The sequence below is a fragment of the Melopsittacus undulatus genome, chromosome 17 (assembly GCF_012275295.1).
Source record: "Melopsittacus undulatus isolate bMelUnd1 chromosome 17, bMelUnd1.mat.Z, whole genome shotgun sequence".
In the NCBI taxonomy this organism is placed as follows: Eukaryota; Metazoa; Chordata; class Aves; order Psittaciformes; family Psittaculidae; genus Melopsittacus; species Melopsittacus undulatus.
The window spans coordinates 71,486-91,048 of record NC_047543.1 but is presented as its reverse complement, the minus strand read 5'-3'; the positions used below and the strand labels follow the sequence as shown (position 1 = coordinate 91,048).

The window sequence follows — 19,563 nt, the reverse complement described above, 5'->3', positions numbered from 1 at the left end:
TAGTTAAGAAATATTTTCACACAGAAGCATGGCAGCTGAGCAAATGCTTCCAGCACTTACACTACCAGTAGCAACGCCTCATTAAAAGAACATTTGCTTCTACTTGGCAACTGCACTTGATAACACATTAACTTCTCAGGTCAATGGAAACTACAGTTCTGATTGCAGCCCCCAAATTGTAATTTACATTTTTGGCCTCCTCCAGTCAATCCCCACTTGCAGGAGGCTGGCTCCAGATACGATTCATATTCACCTCATTGCAGAGACTGAGAGATCCACATCACAGACTGAACAAATAAGGAAATCACTTTCCAAACTCATTTTATTTCCTTTGAGCATTCAGCATTTCTCAACAGACTTTCTGTACTTCCCAAGACAACCCAGCAGCATTCCAGCACCCAACAATTCTCTGAACTTAGCTACATTTTTCTTTAAACAACAACTTTCTGAAAACAAGTTCTCTTTCTGCTTTGAAGTCCAAGATCATCTGTGAGGTGAATTGCTTGGCAACAGAATCAAGCAATTTATTTTCTTTGCAGCCTCATTTTGCAGGCAGGGGCTATTAAGAAGTAGCTTCTTAGAGGGCTTATGATAGGTCAACTGGGATACTAAAGTGCATCTGTTTGTTATCTCTCCATTGGTGCCTAATACACTTCTCAGAAATAAGACTGACACAACACTGGTAAAGGCTGGTGGTTTTAAGGCTTGGTTGATGCTGAAAATCAAGTGCTGGTTTTCCTGTACTTGGCGATAATTTTCTTGGTTAGGGCAGGTTGTCACTTCCCTATACAAGGTAGCTGTTTGTACAGTTTTCAACACAACTATAACTCCTGGCCTGAGATTAACCAGGCTGCTGCATTAGTAATCACAAAACAGTACTCCATCATATCAGTATAAACCCTCATTCAGGGCATTTATGCAAAATCAAAAGATGGAGGTTACTTGGGAGTGGAAATATGTTTTCATTCAAGCCCTGAGACCAATATTACTCTTTTAAATTACTGTCTCCAAGATGTCCTCAGGTAAGAAACAGGAACTTAATGCAATGGTAAATAATACTTGACCATTTCTCTGAGGAGGCCATTCTACAGTTTCTAACTTTGCAAATCTGTTTTCCATTAATTTAAAGGACTATGTTAAAATTGGAAATGTTAATCTTTAAAACAGTGGGTAATTCCATCTTTATATGGTAATGTTGTTCAAGTAACTTTGTTAATACAAATGGAGTTATCTTACTCTGAACAAGACCATTACATACACATAATCTCTGCACAAGTGACTTCAAAATCTCCAGTCCTTAAGTAATTACCAAGCCATAAGCACTGGTGAGAATTTCTCAGCCTTAGGACACAAGGTAAGCATCAAACTCCTGGCACTCATAGCAAGCAACGCTGTCTAGTACCCACTCGCGAGTCACCATGGCAACATTGTGTTTTTGCTGGATTGCTGTAAGACAAAGACACAAACCATAAATCTGTTATCAGTGAGTCAAAGCAAGCTTAAGGTAAACTTATTGATGTCTTTCAGGTTAAGCCATTTGCTTTATCATCGACATTTTAAAGGCCTTGATAAAAAACCCTCAAGTTTCAAGCCAGTGATGTTGCACTACTCCTCCTGTAAACAACACAGGTAATAGTGCTGCTCCAAAGAGTAGCTGTTGGGCAAATGGTGAGGCAGGAAGATGTGAACACCACAGAATAAATACCAATAGCAAAGAGCTATCTTTTCATTGAGGATTGGTGACAGAGCCTCAGGTCCTGTCTGCTCAAGCATATGGAGTATGTGACAAGCAATAAGTCTCATGGAGAGAAGCAACAGAAGATCACTGAAGTGCTCCCTGCCTGTACTTCACCAATTCAGGATCTTTTTCTTTGTTTTCTCATTTTTCCTCGTGCCATGGAAATAGCTGTTGGTTTTACATCATCCTACTGCTTCTCTTTTTTGTTGAGCTTCGCTGTAGCCTAACTAGCTCCCATTCATCCCATAACTCCCACTATCTCATGCAGAAGTCACTCTGGACCATGTGCACTGGCAAAGTCTGATGGTTTCTCTAGAGCATTTTTATTAAAAAAGTAGGAAAAATAATAACAAAAATAAAAAGGCAAAGCTACATCCTGCTCTGCAGTTTGATATTCTTTCCAGACCAAGAGAGTCTGAGGCTCCAAGGGCACGCTTCCACCTTTTAGAAACTATCTCCAGTGAGAAACGTTTCTGTAAGACTGCTACTGAGCCAAGGATAGGATTTGCCTGCCATGCTACCTTAAGACCTATCTATTGCTGATTCTTGAGATAATATACCTAGTTCTTCCAGAGTTTTCTGAGACATACCTCCATCTCCAGATACAGCAGGATTTTATTTTGATTCCTCTACAAACCTCTCTGATGCTTAACTATTAAAAGGGCTGAGATGAGGAAGACACTCAATGTGTACCACAAAACAGTCCATGACAGTTGTTTTACCTCTATAATCTGTGTTTTCCATCCAAGCATCTGGCTGCACAACCACGACAGCAGTAGAATTCTAGGATTGCAAGATAGGAAAATACAAATGGTGCTGTTATCTGTGTGTCATTAAATGACTCTCACACCCATCTGCAGAGAGTGATAACTGGGCTAACTCTGCTTCAGCACATCACTTCAGAGAGAACTTGAAGAACTGGTAGTCAAGGGAGAAAGATACAAGTTCCTAAGAACTGTCTGTGATTTCTATGATTTTCTGTGACTAAGCACTGAAGGCTTTTTGTGCTGGAAAGTGAAGCTCAGTGCTGGTTTCAGAGAGTACTCTGATCAGTTTTCCTCTCCAAGCTTGCTTGTCTTCCAACAGAGCCTAGAACACAAGAACTGTTGCTGTGCAGTTTGGCATCACTGTGCAGCCACTTCTCTACCATACCTGTACATATTAGCCTTTGACAAGCCCATGAAGGCCACGTAATCTTTCAACATGTTGTGTATTACACAACTATAGACTCTTCACAATGTCAAGTGTAACATTCAGTAACACTTACTGGGGGGTGTGTGAACAGATGAAGCTGCTTCACGACAGAGGCACCACAAAGCTCCACCATCCATTCGAGATGTTCTGAAGAAAATCAGACAAACAGCCTATTACTTCAATGTTTTCTATCACATTGAAACTGATACTAATCCCTAAGCCCTCATGTCTTTGTTCCAAGATATAAAAAAACATAATTTGAAAGAAATTTAAGCCTTAGTAGAGAATAAGTCCCTTCAGATTCTAGCCTGCTGAGGAACAACTCACTCTCTTCCTTCAGTCAGGACTAAAAAAAATCAAACCCCTGATGCAGCACAACAGTGCACACACAAACTAAAGAGAAAGTCATTGACAATTTATTTCCTTTTATCATGAGGATGAAAACCATGAAATTCAAATTCAAACCCATAAGCCAGAACTGCAATTCTCTCTCATTAACAGAAGTATTGAGTGTTTAATTTCACCAATCTGTTGAACTGATAGTGAAGAAGAGAAATAAGACTCTCAAGTCTAAGAGCCAGAACTGATGATCACTGCAGCAGGTGAAAGCACTGCATCCTCTGCTGTAATTACTGTAAATGTCAAGAGATGTGAGGATATTTCACCCAGTCAAAAATGAAGTTAAATGGGACAAATCAGAAAGGAACTGCTGAATAAGCTACAAAAATGGGAAGAGAGGTACAAATATTTTTAGGTAACAAAATTTGAGCTGAAATTTTCAAGTTTAACAAAAAGCAGCTTTTGCTTTGCATGGAAACTTGTGCTTTGTTGTGTGTTTCAGTTTTAACATCTGCTCCCAGAGAGAAGATTACACTGAGGATGTGTCAACTGCTACAAAAATGATACTTGGGTAGGTTTTGCTAGAAAAATGTTAACTAAGAAGGAAAAAAAATGCTTAAATACAAGTTCAATAGCATGTAAAGCAACTGCCAGACAGCATGATATTAATGCTGTTCCTTCACTGCTAGAAACTAGATAAAAGGCTTGCTTTGAAATAGAGTGAAATTGCCAGAGCAGTTCTCTGAGGACAGCCAAATAGAAGAGAACACCACTTTGTTCTACCTGGAGATAGAACTGGGTAAAGTTCTTTACCTTTGCCTCATGGAGGTGTTTTGAAAATGTCAGAGTAAGAAGGACAAAAGTATCCAAGAAGAGGTCAAATACAAACCTCTGGTGAATGGCCACAACCCCTTTCCAAATATTTCTTATACTAAGAGTTTAATTCCACTCAACTGACACACCTGTAGTCATGTCAGTGAAAGGGCCGTAGCAACAGATCTCAAAGTCTTCAAAGATCTGAAAAACAAGGAACATGTTAGCAGAGTACATATGGTGTCTTTATAGGACAACACTTCACATGCTTGTTTCATTGCACTTCTAGGACTGGTTACTAAGCTATCTCTGTTTCACAAAACAGATCTTAAGCTCTTTGTAACCTACAAAACTTCACCAGTACCCCTGTTTCAACCCCCTAAACCTGTGCTATCCTAAACCAGCTATAAAAAGGATAGCATTCACTTTAAGCATAGTGAGCCAGGACCTTATCTCCCCTCCTCTGCTGCTGACAGAGCTCACTTTCATCTCTAGAAATGCTGAATTTGTACAACTCTCTGTATAGAGAATAGCAGAGGAATGGGAAAAGGTTCTAGATGTTCAGTTGGCATAGCCACACGTCTGTAACAGTCACAGCAGGATAGGGTTTTCATCCCCAGCATGCTCATACCTTTTTAGTCAGAGACTGCCTAGCCCTCTTAGGACCTTGGTGGTTTCTCCCATTGATTACATCTCCTCTAACTTCAAAGTTCTCCTACAACATAACAAACAAAAAGTTTAGTCTTCATTATAATTAGAATTGAATCTATGATCTATGATAACTGAAGGCTCTTCTCCTTGCTTCTGTGAGAGTGTATGACAATGTGTCCCATGTTCCAGCACTTCCAGTCAATGCTATAGCAACTTCCCCTTTTCACCCAAGCACAGGAGGGCTTTTAATACCCCTTCCTAGAGCCTTTTTGGGGCCAAGGCTTTTCTTCTTGGCTTGCCAAAAGGGCATATGGATTTTCTACCTGAAAGTGGCATGCCTGCTCATTAGACACATGAAATCCATCCTGTGTCACTATGACATTCTCCAAAAATATGCACTAGAGGATGAAAACCCAAATACCACCCAGGAATACAAAAATCCACCTAATTCAGGGTCATAGCAAATAAACCATTGCTACCAGGAGAGGCAGTAAATGCTGGAATGAATTTTCAGTAGTTGGGTATTCTAAAGTTTAAAAATAAACCAAAACTATGTGTGTAGCTCTGTCCCGACAGTATTTCCTTTAACAAACAATAGATCTTTTCCTCTAGGCTGTCATCCATCACTTAGAAAAAAATATGCCTAACTTGTTCCAAAAAACTGTTAAAGACCCATTATACCTTCAGTAACAATGAAGACACATAGCCCAAGAGTGGCTTTTGGTCTTAGCATATGCTAAGGTTTACAAAGCCAAATTTCCATATATTAAATATATAGACAATATCTGAGGTTACTCTAATAAATCTCTCAATGTGATAGCATTAGGCATTTGAGATTTCACTCTTAAGCTAAAAGACCTACCTCATTCAATAGCCTTCCTTCTTCAAAAGACTGAATTACCCCTAAAGAAAAAGACCAGAACAGAATGAGTCATTTTATGCAGCAAAATTGTTCTTCCACTGCTAAGAGTTTGATTTTCAAGTATTTAGAAGAAATCCTGCAACATGAAGAGACATGAAGAGATCCTTTTTTGGAACAAGTGAAGAGTACATATCTGGTAGAAGGGCAGAGACCATGCAGCTCCAAACCAAGTTATACTTACACTGATAACTAACCACCCATTTTCTTCCTGCAATACCCAGGAAGTACTTTAGTGTCCGTTCACACACCAGCTCTTTATCTGCAGAGCAAAAAAGAGAGAGTTCTTTCAGCTTGTCAATAGTGAAAAAAACCCTCAAAACAGTTCAGGTTATTTGTACCTAAAATCGAAACATTCCCAGATTCTTGTGTCCCGATTCTACTAAACTGAAGGAGATGAATGGAAGCAAATCACATACACAACTTCTGAACTCTGTTTTTGTCATTCAGCAAAGACAAAAGACAAAACAAGCAAATATTAATCGAGAGAGAGAACAGCAACAGCAGGATTCAGTGCTAATGTCAGCAGGAACTTTCAGATGACTAGCCATGTAAGATCATCTTTTACTCTACCAGAACAAGTACAACTTCAAGAGGCAGTTTATCTTATTTGAATTTGTATCAAGACAAAACCATATACTTCTCCAAAAGCATATGGTCATGGTCCCGAAGAAAAGGGCAAAAATTGAGTTCATATATTTGGAGTAACTGGAATTTCTGGCTCCTTTCCTCTGTTGGTTTTCAAAAGCAAGAAAGGCTTAAGTAGCAGATTGTATCCAAATATGAGCCAGCTACAAGTGCTTCTACGAAGCTAAATGCAAGCATAGCATAGAACATCCCTACATCCAGATCTGGCTCAAAATAGCTTGCTTTTAAAAACATTGGTTAAAAGCTATGCCTAGATGCAGCAATAAAGTAACTTAATTTTCCTGATTAATGTTTTGCTTTGCTCAAGTCAACATAATGCTGTTTCAGAATACATTTGTCAAATGTAGTATTGTACCAAATTCCTTCCAACTTCTTACAATAGGATTCTTGAGCTCTACCGAAAGCAAAGCCCAACTTGAGTACCTTAACTAAGCACACAAATAATAGGATGAAATAGTGCTACTTTGTTGCTATGGAAGCACAACTTCACTAACAACTACCAGCAGTTATACACAGCAAAGTTCCACTTCCAGTTTTCTATCAAAACAATACCTTCTCCTCAAGCTTACTCAGATATACTGCTGAGCTGTCTTGCTTGGTGGTTAGCTTAGAGTTAACATTCTACACAGTGTATATATTCAGGATTAGCTCACACAGCTCCCAACAAACCTGTTTTCATTATGATGTGGGTGGTTCCTTCAGTAATGTGATTAGATAAAGTGCTCTGAGTTTTTCTCGCAAACTTCTGGACCACCAACTGAAAAGTAGTTAAGAAAATAAGCAGTTAGCAAAACAGATTAAACCCCCCAACTACTCCAGTTTATTGGAGTACTACATAGTACGACAGTTACTTTAAAGTCCTAGATTTATTTGTGTTGGCACACAGAACATACATTTCTTCACAAGTCAGTAACTTTGGCACCATTCAAAGTGCTACAGCAAAGAGCTCTGGGTCAGTAGTTTCTAAACCAAAAGCCATATCCTCCTGGACATGGAGGTTTATTAATGAAAGAGGTTTATTAGCAACTCAGAATTGATTAATTACAGAAACTCTCACTTTGGATCAGAATTTGAGTAACAAAGCAGCATCTGAGAACATTCAGGGAACCAACCACAAGCCCCCTCCCTTCCAAGCCACAAGGCTTTCTAGAAATGAAAGCCTCTTCATTTGGAATAACTGGATTTTCCAATAGGCACTCATTTAAAAAGTTCAAATTTCACTAAGCTGAACATTCATTTACAAGAAGCATTCTCAGACTTTTAGGAGTGAAAAAGTTTGACCTGAGTTGCTGTATTGCTGGATCTGCAGGTCCTGCAAGATTAGTTTCCATTATACTTCCTATTTTCTCTTTATGTTGAGGAGTATAATAATCAGGAATGCTTAACACGTGATCTCAAACTTCTTGAATATACTTACATGTTCACTTTGACTCAGGCCTGATGCTACAATTGACATTGCTTTCCTATTAGTCACAACTGGACTTGTAAGATTTTCTTTCCCAGCTGTATTGTGCAGAGCAGATAGAGGAAAACACATGCTTCTTTCTGACTTGCTTTCTTGAGCACAGCTTTTATTAGCTTTCTGAGTCACTACAGAGCTATTTGTTGCTTCTGCAGTTCGAGGGTTAAGAAGTCTTAGAGAGGAGGAAGAGTTACTTGAACTCTTGGTCACATTTCCAGAGAGATTTGATAAGACAGATGCATTGCTTAACCTGGTCCCACATTTCTGCTCATCTGCATTTTCTAAAGGAAAAGAGAAATTACTCGTTGAAACAATTTTGTCTTCCTTTTAGTCATGGGAGAAGGCTGTTGCTCTGCCTTGAAGTCTATATGCTGCAGTCACTTCCTCTCCTTATTTGTGTATTACTTCACCTTTGCCTCCATCATTACTTTTGCCTGATCTATACCTGAGACACAAGACCTGCGAAACTTTTAGTAGTGTATCTGTCAAGAAGTACTAATTTAAATGTGGGAATCACTCCCATTAATGTATAAATGTTGTCCAACCCCACCCTGATGGGCAGCTACAGTTGGGCTACAAACCAAAACGAACTAAACAAGAACTAACATCTTTTTAAATTGGCCAGGAATATATAAATTATAATCCTTGATTTACAACAAAAAGTTGCATCTTGCTGATATAGAAAAACTGTTACAAAGCGGGAAAAAGCAGAAATCAAAATGTACTGGATCCATCTTCAAGGTTACCTGCTGCAAGCTGATGCTGACTATGTTCCTGCACCACTTCCTTCACAGGTTTTCTCTTTTCTGAAGCAGCTTTGTTCTGTTGACCACTGTCACACTGAAGAACTTGCTCCAAACCTGGTCTCTTTAACAAATGGTGCTTAGAAGATGGAAGGCACAATTCTGGAGACCTTCAGAGAGGAAAATTGGTTTTAATAGGGTTTTTTTTGTTGTTACTCTTTTAAGCATCACAGCTGAGTTATGGCAAAAGCTCAAAAATTTCAAGGCTTTTCCTCACCCCTCAATTTTGTTAAACTACAAGACTAGAAGTAACACCTCTCCCCCCTACCAACACAAAGGAAACCCAAACCACTTACCTTTCTTTCCCTAGTTCTTTCATTTTACTGTTGAGAGAATCATTTGGCAAGACTTGGAAATCATTGGCTGAAAATCCCTTTGAATTGCTGCCTCTGTGATTTTCAAAATTGACTTCTGAGGTTGACCCTGACCCTGGAAGAAAAATACTTCTTAAATAAGCACAATAAAAGCAACAATTCTTAGTTGTTCCGGTAAGAAGTCAAACACCCTCTAAAAATCTCTGTCCAGATTCATTTCAGAGAGGCAAGAGTCCCGAAACAGACAGCTACACAAAGTACAAAGCCACCTGAAGCAGGCTAACAATTAAATCTTATTTTATTTATTAAAGCATCTCTGAAACTAAGATGCTCAGCTTCATATTATATGGAAAAGTAGGATATAAAACAGGCCAAAGGCAAATTTACACTACTGAGTGCAGTTTATGAATCCCTCAACACATTCCCATATCTCTGTTCACAAGCAGCAGAAGCATTTACTCACTAGCTAAAGATGCCAATTACACTGTATCAAACCATCAAGAACTCTAATCACAACTGTCTGTGAGAAAGCTAGGAAAGGTTTTCACTGCTATTTACCTCCTTGTCTCATCTGTTCCATTCCAGGTGTTTCTTCACTGCTGGAATGCGGCAGCTCCCTCTGGATAGGTAAAAGTTCACAGTCCTGACTTCCATGCTGCTTCAGCACTGCCTCAAGTACAGCCATTTCTTGCTGAAGTTTCTTTAGGTTATTTTGCATTATATTCTTCTGCTGCAAAGGATACACAATGTGGCATCATTCCTGAAAGCCCCAAAGACTGTTTAAAAGGAATAAAGTATTTCATTCTTATTTCATTACTTTCTCAAAAATTCCAATACCCTCTACTAAAATCATGCCATATACACCTTCCCATGAAAGCAGCTCAGAGCTTCAGGGATCCTTTTAAAAACCTAAAACCTTCACCCTATAGGATAAAGTAGTTGACACAGCACTGGGTACATTTCTAGCTCCAGCACTGACACCATGTGGAACTTCTTTTCACTGAATCAGTAAAATAACCTTAACCAGACAGAAAACCCCCATCCCACAACAAACCTAAAAGCTCCCCATCAAACCACACTGCCACCATTCCATCCAGCCCGGGCATAGCATAGAACCCCTGTCAGTGGAGCTACATCAGGGAGCAACGTAGCTCCAACACAAAACAGTTTTTGAATTTAGTGCAAAAGCTCACTTACCTGTGTAGTAAGGATTTCATCCTGAGAGAATGCTTCACACGAATCCTCTGCATTACTTGTTTCACTGTTGTATGCAGATGATTCACCTTGAAGAACACAGAAGAAAAATCTTAGTTATAAAACCCACATCAAACCAACCCAACAACCATGGCTCTTACCACACAGCCCCTGCAGCCAACTCTTAACTATCATGACAAAGTGACAAGTTTTGAAAACACTGGAGTTAGAAGCACAGATCTACTTTAACTGAACATTTCAAAGAACATCATGTCACACTCCCAGTGTTTCAATGGCAGTGGGAGAGTCCCAGCTACTTACAGAAGCTGTAAGGTCAAAATAAGCACTACAGAATTCTAGAGTCAAGTTCAACAAACATTTCAGGAGGGGAAACAACTCTGTGGGCTTTATGGCTATCACATCACAGGAAGAAATTGGCATTTCACACAAACATCAGTTCCAGCCAGACTCAGCCTGGTCTCCAGTGCCCACTCTATTCATTTTTGCTCTGAACAAAAAATATTGGAAGAACTTAATTTTCAGGAAATAACCCCCTGAGGGCTTTTTGGTCGATTGTTCAGGGCTGATACACTCCTTTAAAAGAGCAAGAACCACATAAAAACAGAACTAAGCTCCTGTCAAACACCTAGGTGCAATGACATGACACACACAGCTGCAGAGATAGAAACCTTGGTTTGTACCTAGGATTGCTGCCATGCTTGGGTCTTCTTGGCACTCATCTTTGGAGCTAATTTTGCTTCTCTTCAGCCCTCCATTACCACTTCGGAAAGCTTCTTTACTCTTTATCACATCGTTCACTTGTTTAGATGTATGAGCTTGTCCTGAAGGAATCTTGAGCTTCTGTGCTACTTCAACTAACTCTTCAGATGTGTTGGATTGGGAAGAAAACAAGTTGACAGAGCATTCGGACTCCTGGCTTGGGGAAATGCATTCATTGCTTAGGGCAGCTTCAGGCACCTTCTGCATGTTACAGTCCCTGTGACTTCCAGTGTGAGGCAATGTGATGGGACTCACTGAAACCTCTGCTACAGACGTTGCTGGTTTACTGCTTTGCAAAGGTGTGCTCACTGATTTGCCAAATATTAATGCCTGAAAACACGGTAAATCCTCATCCTCACTAGATTCTTCATCTGAAGATTGCAGTTTCTGTGCTCTTCTTCGAGGTCTTTGAATATGTTGAGATCCTGACTTAGAACTACTGCTTCTATTGTGTAGCTCTTGCTCCAGAGCATTGTCACCTCTTTTTGCAAACACAGCAGATCTCTCTCTCCCATGAGCCTCAGAAAAGCTGATGTTCTCTCCAATCTCATCATCAGAGCACAGTAAGCCATGAGGGGTTTCAGACAAACATGTAAAATCACTATTCCTTTTACAAGATTCTGCTGAAGCTTCTGTAAGTGAAAACTTTGGCATCCCTGTGCTGGCAGCCTGGCTTGCTTCTTCTTCATTCTCCTTTACTGGTTTGATTTCTCTTTCGCTACTTTTTTCCCCAGTGACTTCACAGCTGAATTCAGCAGCCCTTTGCTGACAAGGTGTAGGACAAATCATTGAGCCAGAATGAAAAGGTTCTATTGGTCCTTTGTCATCAACAACTTTGGCCTTTCCTGCTCGACTGTTCTCTGAACTGAAGCATATTTCACCATCTGTGTTTGTATCAGTTCTTGTATCAGCCTGATCACTTTGCCTTACATTACTTTTAGTTGGATTCTGTCTCAACCTGCTTTTTATTCCTGTGTCAGTTGACAATGTCTTGTCCTTCCCTTGCTCTCCTTGCAATCTGCTTTTGTCTTCAGTCCCAGCAGTGCCCATCCCTACTGATGTCGGAGTCCCTCGATTTGCAACCTGTGAAACATCTTTCTCTTCCTCACAAACCCTACTCAAGCTTCCAGCAGTTGTTTTCTCTCCTTTTAGGTTTTCTGGTTTTAAATAGTTGCTCTGCTTATTTTCTACCTGATCAGTGCATGATGTCTTAGAAGTTTCAGAAGCAGAATCTTCTACTGCACACACTTTCTTGGGAATGGAATGAAGGCTGAATGACAGGCGTTTTGAATGCCTGAATATATTTTGCACAAATGGTATGTCCACCTCACTCCCTTCAGCATCCTTGGTCAATTCCAAAACATTTTCAGCCATTGGCAACTTTTCAGTTCTCAAGTGCCCTGGAACATTTGGTGTATCACGTCCAGTACATGATTCAGTCACCTCTTCAGTTGGGTGGGAAGCAGGTTGCACAACAGCCGTTGAAGAAAACTGTAGAAGAGGGCTACCTTGAACTTCACCTTCTTGAGAACCTGTATCAGGCACAAAGGAACTACAAGTTGAATGCTGACAGGAAGATGTAGGATTGAAGACAGCTTTACCAATTTCTGCAGTATTAGATGAATTCTTTAGACTAATCTGTATTTCATTTGCTTCCAGATCACTATCCTTGAGATTAGTAAGTGATTTGGAACTCGACATAACCCAGGGCTTGTCCAGATCTTTGCATGCAGAAGTGTGAACTAATGTATTTGTTTGGACTCTAAAGGTAGCCCCTTCAGGATCGCTATCATACCTTCTTGCTCCTTTCATTTCAACTCCTTTTCCTGTCTCTTTTGTCATTTCTTCAGAAAGTAACTGCAGCCTCCTGCTGCGCCTGATTTGTCTTTGCTCAGAATCAGTTTTCCTGGGTTCTTCACTGCTTGGGTAGCTATCGATCTGTGGCTCAGCCAGGTCAGCAGAATCAGAGCTTCTATCCACTACTAACTGTAGGGCACACACAGATCTAGTAGAACGCCTGCATCTTTTTGCTGCAGAACTTTTCTTGGTGCTTTTCTGTTCACAGTCACTCAGTTTCAGCTCCCCAGCACTGGGCTTGCCAGGCACCTTTTCAGTAGCTGTTTTCCATACAGATTCCCCTGGTTCCTCAAGTTCCGCCAATGTATTATGCTCCCGATTCTCAGAGAGCTGACCCTCATTAACAGCAGAACTTTCATCACATCTTTTGTTTTCAGCATCTCCAAGGCACCAATTAACACTTTGAGGGGACCCATTTGCCTCTTCGTCCTTTTTCCTGATGAAATCCTCAGGCTGCAGGACACGAGGAATCCTCCTTTTTCGCTTTAGTCTGTCTTTGCTTGAATGATCCAAGAATTTATCAGCAGCCACATCTTCCTTTTTTGCAGGAGGTAAAATGTCTCTGAAGATAACAGAAGGATTTGATTTCCTCTCTCTCTTATACGTTTTCCCAAATATTTTATCTTTGATGCTATCTGCTGTTTGTTTTGATGATCTCTCATTTCCTTGCACCACTGCAATTTCCACACAACCCACTGCAGGGTCAGTCTTCTCTGAAATACAGGAATCTTTATCTGATAAGCATGCATCTCTTTCTTCGGAAATGTCAGCTGCTCCAGTAGAATCCCCCTGGGGAGAACTGGAAGAGAGAATCTCATTGCTTTTTGAAAACCATTCATTGACTTTCTGAATGCTTCTCTTCAGTCTCTTCCTGGAAACTGGATTCAGGGCAGCACAGTGAGGCAGCTCTGGATGAAGCAGTTTCTCCACAGGAAGTTCTTTCTCATGGGAAGAATCATTCTCAGGTTCATCCATTTCCACAGCTTCGACACTTTGTGCAACATCTATTTCCTTGCTTTTATCCAACCTGCTCGCTGAGCTATCTTTTAAGTCATACTCTTTGCTTTTACTATTGCACTGAGTTTGCTCTGCATCCATTTCTTCTGTGTTCTTAAAGAAAGATGTGTCCCCACTCCTTAAGGGACTGGCATTACCTATTGTGTCACACTGCTCCGTGAGGAGGTTTCCTGCAAGAACATCGAGAGGAGAACTCTGGTATTCAGTCATAGTCACTCGGCCAGCTTGGGCACATTCAGTGATGTTCTGAGTGCTTTTCTTGCTCAAGACTGCCTTCGAGGAATTACTGTCACCTGAAGATTTAGAGGTATTAGAGATTATTAAACCCTATTTTACAAGCAGAGGCACAAGAACACACTTAATGGCTACTTTGTTTAAAAAGAACTCTTTTTATTTCCCCCAAACTAGAATTTTATGCTGCACTCATCTCCCTCTAGAGAAAAGGTGTTCATCCAACTTCTTACATGAATTAGCAGTCAGTACTAAGAGGCATAATATGGCTGATGGAGAATAGAGTAAATTTTGCAATTTGATTAAGGTCCTTTCTCTGCCTCTTCTGTTCCTGTGTATATACTTAAAATATTCACATTTTAAGTATTTAGTCTACAGGTACAGTTCTTGTATTATGGTGTCATTAGCTGTAGGCATCAACAAAATTACAACAGACAAGACTGCAAGTACACATATTTAATAATGTGAAATCAAAATGTTAACTTGTGGTCTTTTCTTTCAAGCTTAATCATTTTTGTCACCAACATAATGAACACACCTATGACATTTGGTAGAATTACTTCTTCAGCACCCAGCTTGTCATGCTGTGTATTGCAAGAATATTCATTCCCCATCTCAGCATTCTGAAGTTCTAACTTCTCTTGAGCTGAAATCTGAAGTGCTTCTTTGTCTTTTAACCTGTTGGGAAGCAAAATCTACTTTTATAGCAGAGAAAGAAACAACAGACATAATAAAAGATGATACTTCATCTTCCCTTTTTGCTCTCTGAAACAGTTATTGAAGAAGCCAGGCTGCTTGATTGACACTCGCCACAACTAGATCCCTTCAGAGTTTTGGGCCACTTCTTTTAAAGATCCTCTCCCCTTCCTGAAGGTAATATTGACATTCTAAAGCATAGGAGACATGCTCCTTTCTTGAAGATGTAATGTCTAGGTGAGCAATAAAACATTTATAAACCAGCTTTAAAGCATATTATATGACAAACTGCTGGGAGTCAGCCACCCATTCTGCCCTGGTGCCCCTGAAGTTGAAAATCACTTGACAGGTTAAGAATGCTCTTAATCCTGTGCTAAGAAATGAAAGCATAGAAATGAGACTACATCTTTAGAAAATATGAATTCCTGTATCACTATTACTTACCCAGTATTGCTTGACTGTTTGAAAACTTCTTCAGATGAATCAGAGCCTAAAACCAAAACAGCTGTTACTCTGGTTGAAATTATTTGGAGAAAGATGACTTGCCACATTCAGTGTTTAGCTTAGTTCCTTCTAAAAATAGATGCTTGCAATTTTGATAAGACAAATCAAGTTAAATTCTACAGTATTTTAACCTCTTGATAATAATTTCTACATATAAATATCCACATGGCTCCAGCATAAAATTGTTTAGAGTGACTGGTAACAGAGAGCTACTAAGGGTTAGTTAGCTAAGAGTTAAGTTTCTAACTTCTCAATTCCTACATAAAATAGTCACTAGTATTTAGAATTTTGAACTGGAAGACAGAGCAATATATTTGAGTATCTGCTTTGGGTCCTCTGACTGATGGTGACAGAAGCAATAAGGAAGAGAGAGGCGATGAACATGGCTGTTAAAAGGAGCAATTCCTTCCCTGAAGGAACAGGGAGAGAAGGAACTATGCACAGCAGTTTCTCACAGCAGTCAGCACCAGCTAGGAGAGAGAGAAAGGAAGTATTCTTTCCTTAATCAGGTTTCATGTTTACTTCTGGTTATTAACTAGAGCCTCAATCACTGATGACAAAGCTTAATATTCTTTAGTCGACAATAGTTATCATTAGTTATAACAACTTTCTTCACATCTGTAAGCATCTTCTTTGGATCTTGCACACTGAGCCTTAAAGGTTTACTACAGCAGCATTATTTTCTACAACAGAATAAATTATGGAAAAAGCCCTTTGATGTAACAACTTGGATTTGTCATAATTTGTCTTTATTTTGGGTGTTAATGGGAAATAAGTGTTTATACAGATTTTGAGCCTCATTACCTTTCATTACTATACATAAGCCCAACTACCGTAAATCAATAACAGCTCTTACCAAACTCTATGTAAATTCCTTTTTGAGAGCCACATTTCTGGGGTTTGTTTCCTAGGGACCTCCTTTTGACCCTACTATCTGTAAGCTGTGTATCCACATTAGCTTCCTGCTGACAGAATAGAAAGGAACAGTTAGTTATAACAGGAGGTTGTTTCCATAAAATAAATGGAGGTTACTTAAACTACAGCGGGTGGGGGCTGATATATATATGAACTAAGTATTTAAATTGGCAGTTTCTATACAAAAATCCAATACGTATAACTTATTGGACCAATATCAGTAATGGAATGTGTTAACAGGAGCAATTAACATGCATTTAACAGCTCAAATCATGAAGTTTTATCTTCCTTAACATTCTATTCAACATTAAGCAGCTGAGACTAGAAACCAATGCACCATGAAAAAAACTCCCACCTGCAGCAAACACACTGGATTGGTAATGGCTTAAGAAGTCTTAAGACATAATCATGGTCCTACCACAGAAAATATTTAGAGCTCATTAAATAGTAGTATGAAAAAGCTTTGGGTAACAGAATACTTAGTGACAGTATTTTCTTCAAGTTCAGGGCATTTCATGCAAAAACTTTTAAAAGTAGGTTAGAAAGACAAAAATATTTAGATGCTCTTGTCTGAAATAATATTCAAGTCAAAGAGTAATCTGCAAACAAAGCAAATTCTGCTATTTCATTCATTTATGTACCTGCACACATACACATTCCAAATAAAACACCATAAAATCCACCAAAAAAAAGGGTGAAAAAAAATAATACCAAGGTGCAGTTTTCTTGTCCATTTTCTTTAGTACTTTTCCTGTTCCTGAAGCCCTTACTTTGGATGACAGAACTCTCTTTGCATAGGAACTCAGCAGCAGTGGCTTCTGTGGATGGTTTAGGAAAGTGACGACTGTTTAAAACTGAAAAATGGCAACAAGAAATAAGAAGCAAAAATATTACCTTACACTGATCATGAGAACAAGTATTATATATTAATTGAACAGTCTTAAACAGACCAGATGCAACCAGCATACATACAGCTAAAACACAGCTGTCAGAGAAAGAAATCCAATTGAGTTAGTGGTCTGATTGTTGTTTAGGAGTTCTCTTCAAGTATTATGCAAAATATTGATCTTACCAAAGAATTTTGCCAAGCAGTTTTGCTTCTATGGATAATCCAGCAAGAGTAGGATCTACCACTGGTCATTTCAGAATGATGGAACAAGTTGAAAAGAATTTGGTTGGAGTCAAAGGCACAGTAAAAACCCTTTACACTGTGCAAGAGATTATTGTAGAAAAATTGTGAAAACTTAATGGAATATATGTTTCTACATCCAAGAAAAAAAAACTTCTGATAGTTCTTCCCATATTGAAAACTGCACAGAAAATGAGATACCCTGCAAATAGTGATGATACAACTTACATTTTATTCCAGTGTCAAGCTCAAACGCATGGATAGTTTCCAACAATCCTTCAATTAGTTGCTTAAATCTGGAATTTTCTCTCAGACTTCTGAAATAACATTACCACAGAAGTTGTTTTAAGACAAATGTATGGCAACAGTTCTCCTACAATTCTGGCTGAACAAAAAAGGTGTAAAACTCCAAAGTGGAAAATGGGACAATGAGAAATTGATGCCAAGGAATAACAACACAATACCCCAAAACAACTCTTACTGTAGGAGTTAAAACTGTCACAAAATGAAGGTGTCATAGTTTTCCTCATGTAGGTTTAGCACACAGAAACCTGTTGTAATGACTGAACAGTAACACAGCCTATCCCTGACAGTGCAAACATTTGCTAAGAACAGTGTCTTCACCTGCATATAAACCTGAAACAGGTTTATACTGGGGGAAGGCACAGAGTTACTCCTTTAGAAGGTAACAGCTACCTTAAGAAAACCCAACTTTTCCTGATTATTTCAGTCATTTTTAGGACAACGATTAAGTTTTCCTTCGAGTTCAAACTTCTTATCCTCAAGCCCAATTGCAAAAAGTTACCTTTTGGTAACTTCAGTCTTACACAGTGGACACTTTGTCACACTTCTCTTCTTTCTGCTGAAGAGTTCGAACATGCAGAACCTGGGGGAAAAGAGAATAATCACGACGGTAACAAAAGGGAATAATTTCATTTGTTTTAAACCTGATCCTAGGCATACAGCACTTAGTAAATACCCTTCATTATCAAGTTGAATGTGTGCATTCTTGTTCTAGTGTTCTTATGAATTAACCAGTTGTGTTTGACACATATAAAACTGCAGTTGTTTCTCATTCAGAATGGATTTTCCCCCTCAAACAGCTACATATTACATTACCAAAACACAAAACACATTAGCACTAAACAAATCTATTTAGAGATTTAAGAACAGATGGGCCAAGCATTGCAATCCTACCTGCAGAATATGTGATCGCATTTTGTTGAGACTGGCTCTTTCATCACCTCCAAGCTACAAAGAGAAAAATGAAGGAAAACGAGAGCACAAAGTTACATATAAACCAGGAACAACAAAAGAAGATTCAGAAATAGTCACTTGCCTGATCTTAAGAAGAAAAAATCATAGTGGGGAAGAGAATTAGGAAACATTTGACAGTTTTGCCTTTGAAAACAAGGCATGGTAACAAATACTGTTATTATGTGATATACAGGGATCTGCCAGCACTTCCCAGTCTTTGCCACTGCAGAAAGACTGCATTTTCATAAACTGCCAGTTCAGCAGGGCAGGAAACTTGGTGTTAGAACACCAACACCTTCTTCAACTCTTGTGGCAAGAGCAAAAGACAGTGCAGTTCTGGTGGGTTCAGGAGCCCACAGGACTCTTGAAATTCAATTCTCTTTATTTTCTGATAACCCATCAATCTTCCAAAGCATTTAAAAAGAAAGAAACAAAAGCCTCAAACTCTAGCAACACAGATTCATGTTATTCTCCTGACATACCATATTGGGCACTCCAAGTTCTTCTGCATAGCAGAAAGCACATTTTGCACATCTCCAACAGCAATCATCGAGAAGTCCATCTCTCACAGCCAAAAATATTCTACAGAAAAAAGTAAACAGCTTTGTTTCTGATTTGTTGCATCCCATGGACAATGTTTTGCACCGTCCAACTCTTCTATAACATGCTAATCAATACTGAATGCTTGGCTGCTATTTCTTGAGCAAGGCTTTACAGCATCTGTGTTCTTGCTCTGAATGTTCAGTTTTAACCTGCCAAGTCTCTTGCAGTCAAAGCAACAAACAGAACGAGTTCACAGCCGCAGAGACACAGCAATGAGCGGAACAGCACACCCCCAAAGCTTTCTATGTGGAAAAGGATGCAAAGAAGAAAGAAGCCATACTCCTGAAAGAACCCGAGAACTCCCCACCCTGACCAGCACAACCCAGGCCCTACGGCGAGTACCACAAGCCCTCAGTACAACCAAAGCCCGCCTGACCGCGGCTGTCCGCAGGCGCAAGGACCGCTGCCCAGCGCTCTGCTCGCGTGCTCCCGGTGCTCCCCGTCCCTCCGCCGTCCCCGGTCCCTGCCGAGGACCGAGAGGCACCGGCCGCTGCCCGGA

At 39.6% G+C, this 19,563-nt stretch overlaps 1 protein-coding gene across 2 annotated transcripts; it reads right to left on the bottom strand.

Annotated features, from left to right (window-relative positions):
- Positions 1-304: 304 nt before the first annotated feature.
- Positions 305-19,460, bottom strand: BRCA1 (BRCA1 DNA repair associated). Of its 2 annotated transcripts, XM_031045202.1 has the most exons (23): positions 19,441-19,460; positions 18,944-19,043; positions 18,402-18,455; positions 18,010-18,090; positions 17,433-17,521; positions 16,787-16,929; positions 16,017-16,125; positions 15,101-15,146; positions 14,499-14,638; positions 10,777-14,022; positions 10,079-10,164; positions 9,440-9,611; positions 8,864-8,996; positions 8,511-8,677; positions 7,720-8,045; positions 6,972-7,059; positions 5,839-5,916; positions 5,598-5,638; positions 4,716-4,799; positions 4,234-4,288; positions 3,006-3,079; positions 2,461-2,521; positions 305-1,446 (listed from the first exon to the last, which is right to left on the bottom strand). In XM_031045202.1, exons 2-23 carry the CDS (start codon positions 19,021-19,023, stop codon positions 1,343-1,345), a joined length of 5,457 nt encoding a protein of 1,818 aa, XP_030901062.1. In that variant the 5' UTR covers positions 19,024-19,043; positions 19,441-19,460; the 3' UTR covers positions 305-1,342. The 2 variants fall into 2 exon arrangements, with proteins under 2 accessions (XP_030901062.1, XP_030901066.1); XM_031045206.1 differs by lacking the exon at positions 19,441-19,460 and having other exon boundaries at positions 16,017-16,122; positions 18,944-19,074.
- Positions 19,461-19,563: the final 103 nt, after the last annotated feature.

Coding starts and splice junctions, on each gene's coding strand:
- BRCA1 (XM_031045202.1), bottom strand. CDS start 19,023: ATGGACTTCTCGATGATTGCTGTTGGAGATGTGCAAAATGTGCTTTCT. Junction 18,456..18,943: donor AACTTGGAGTGCCCAATATG/GTATGTCAGGAG, acceptor TTCTCTTTGTAG/CTTGGAGGTGATGAAAGAGC. Junction 8,997..9,439: donor GGAACAGATGAGACAAGGAG/GTAAATAGCAGT, acceptor TTTTTCTTCCAG/GGTCAGGGTCAACCTCAGAA.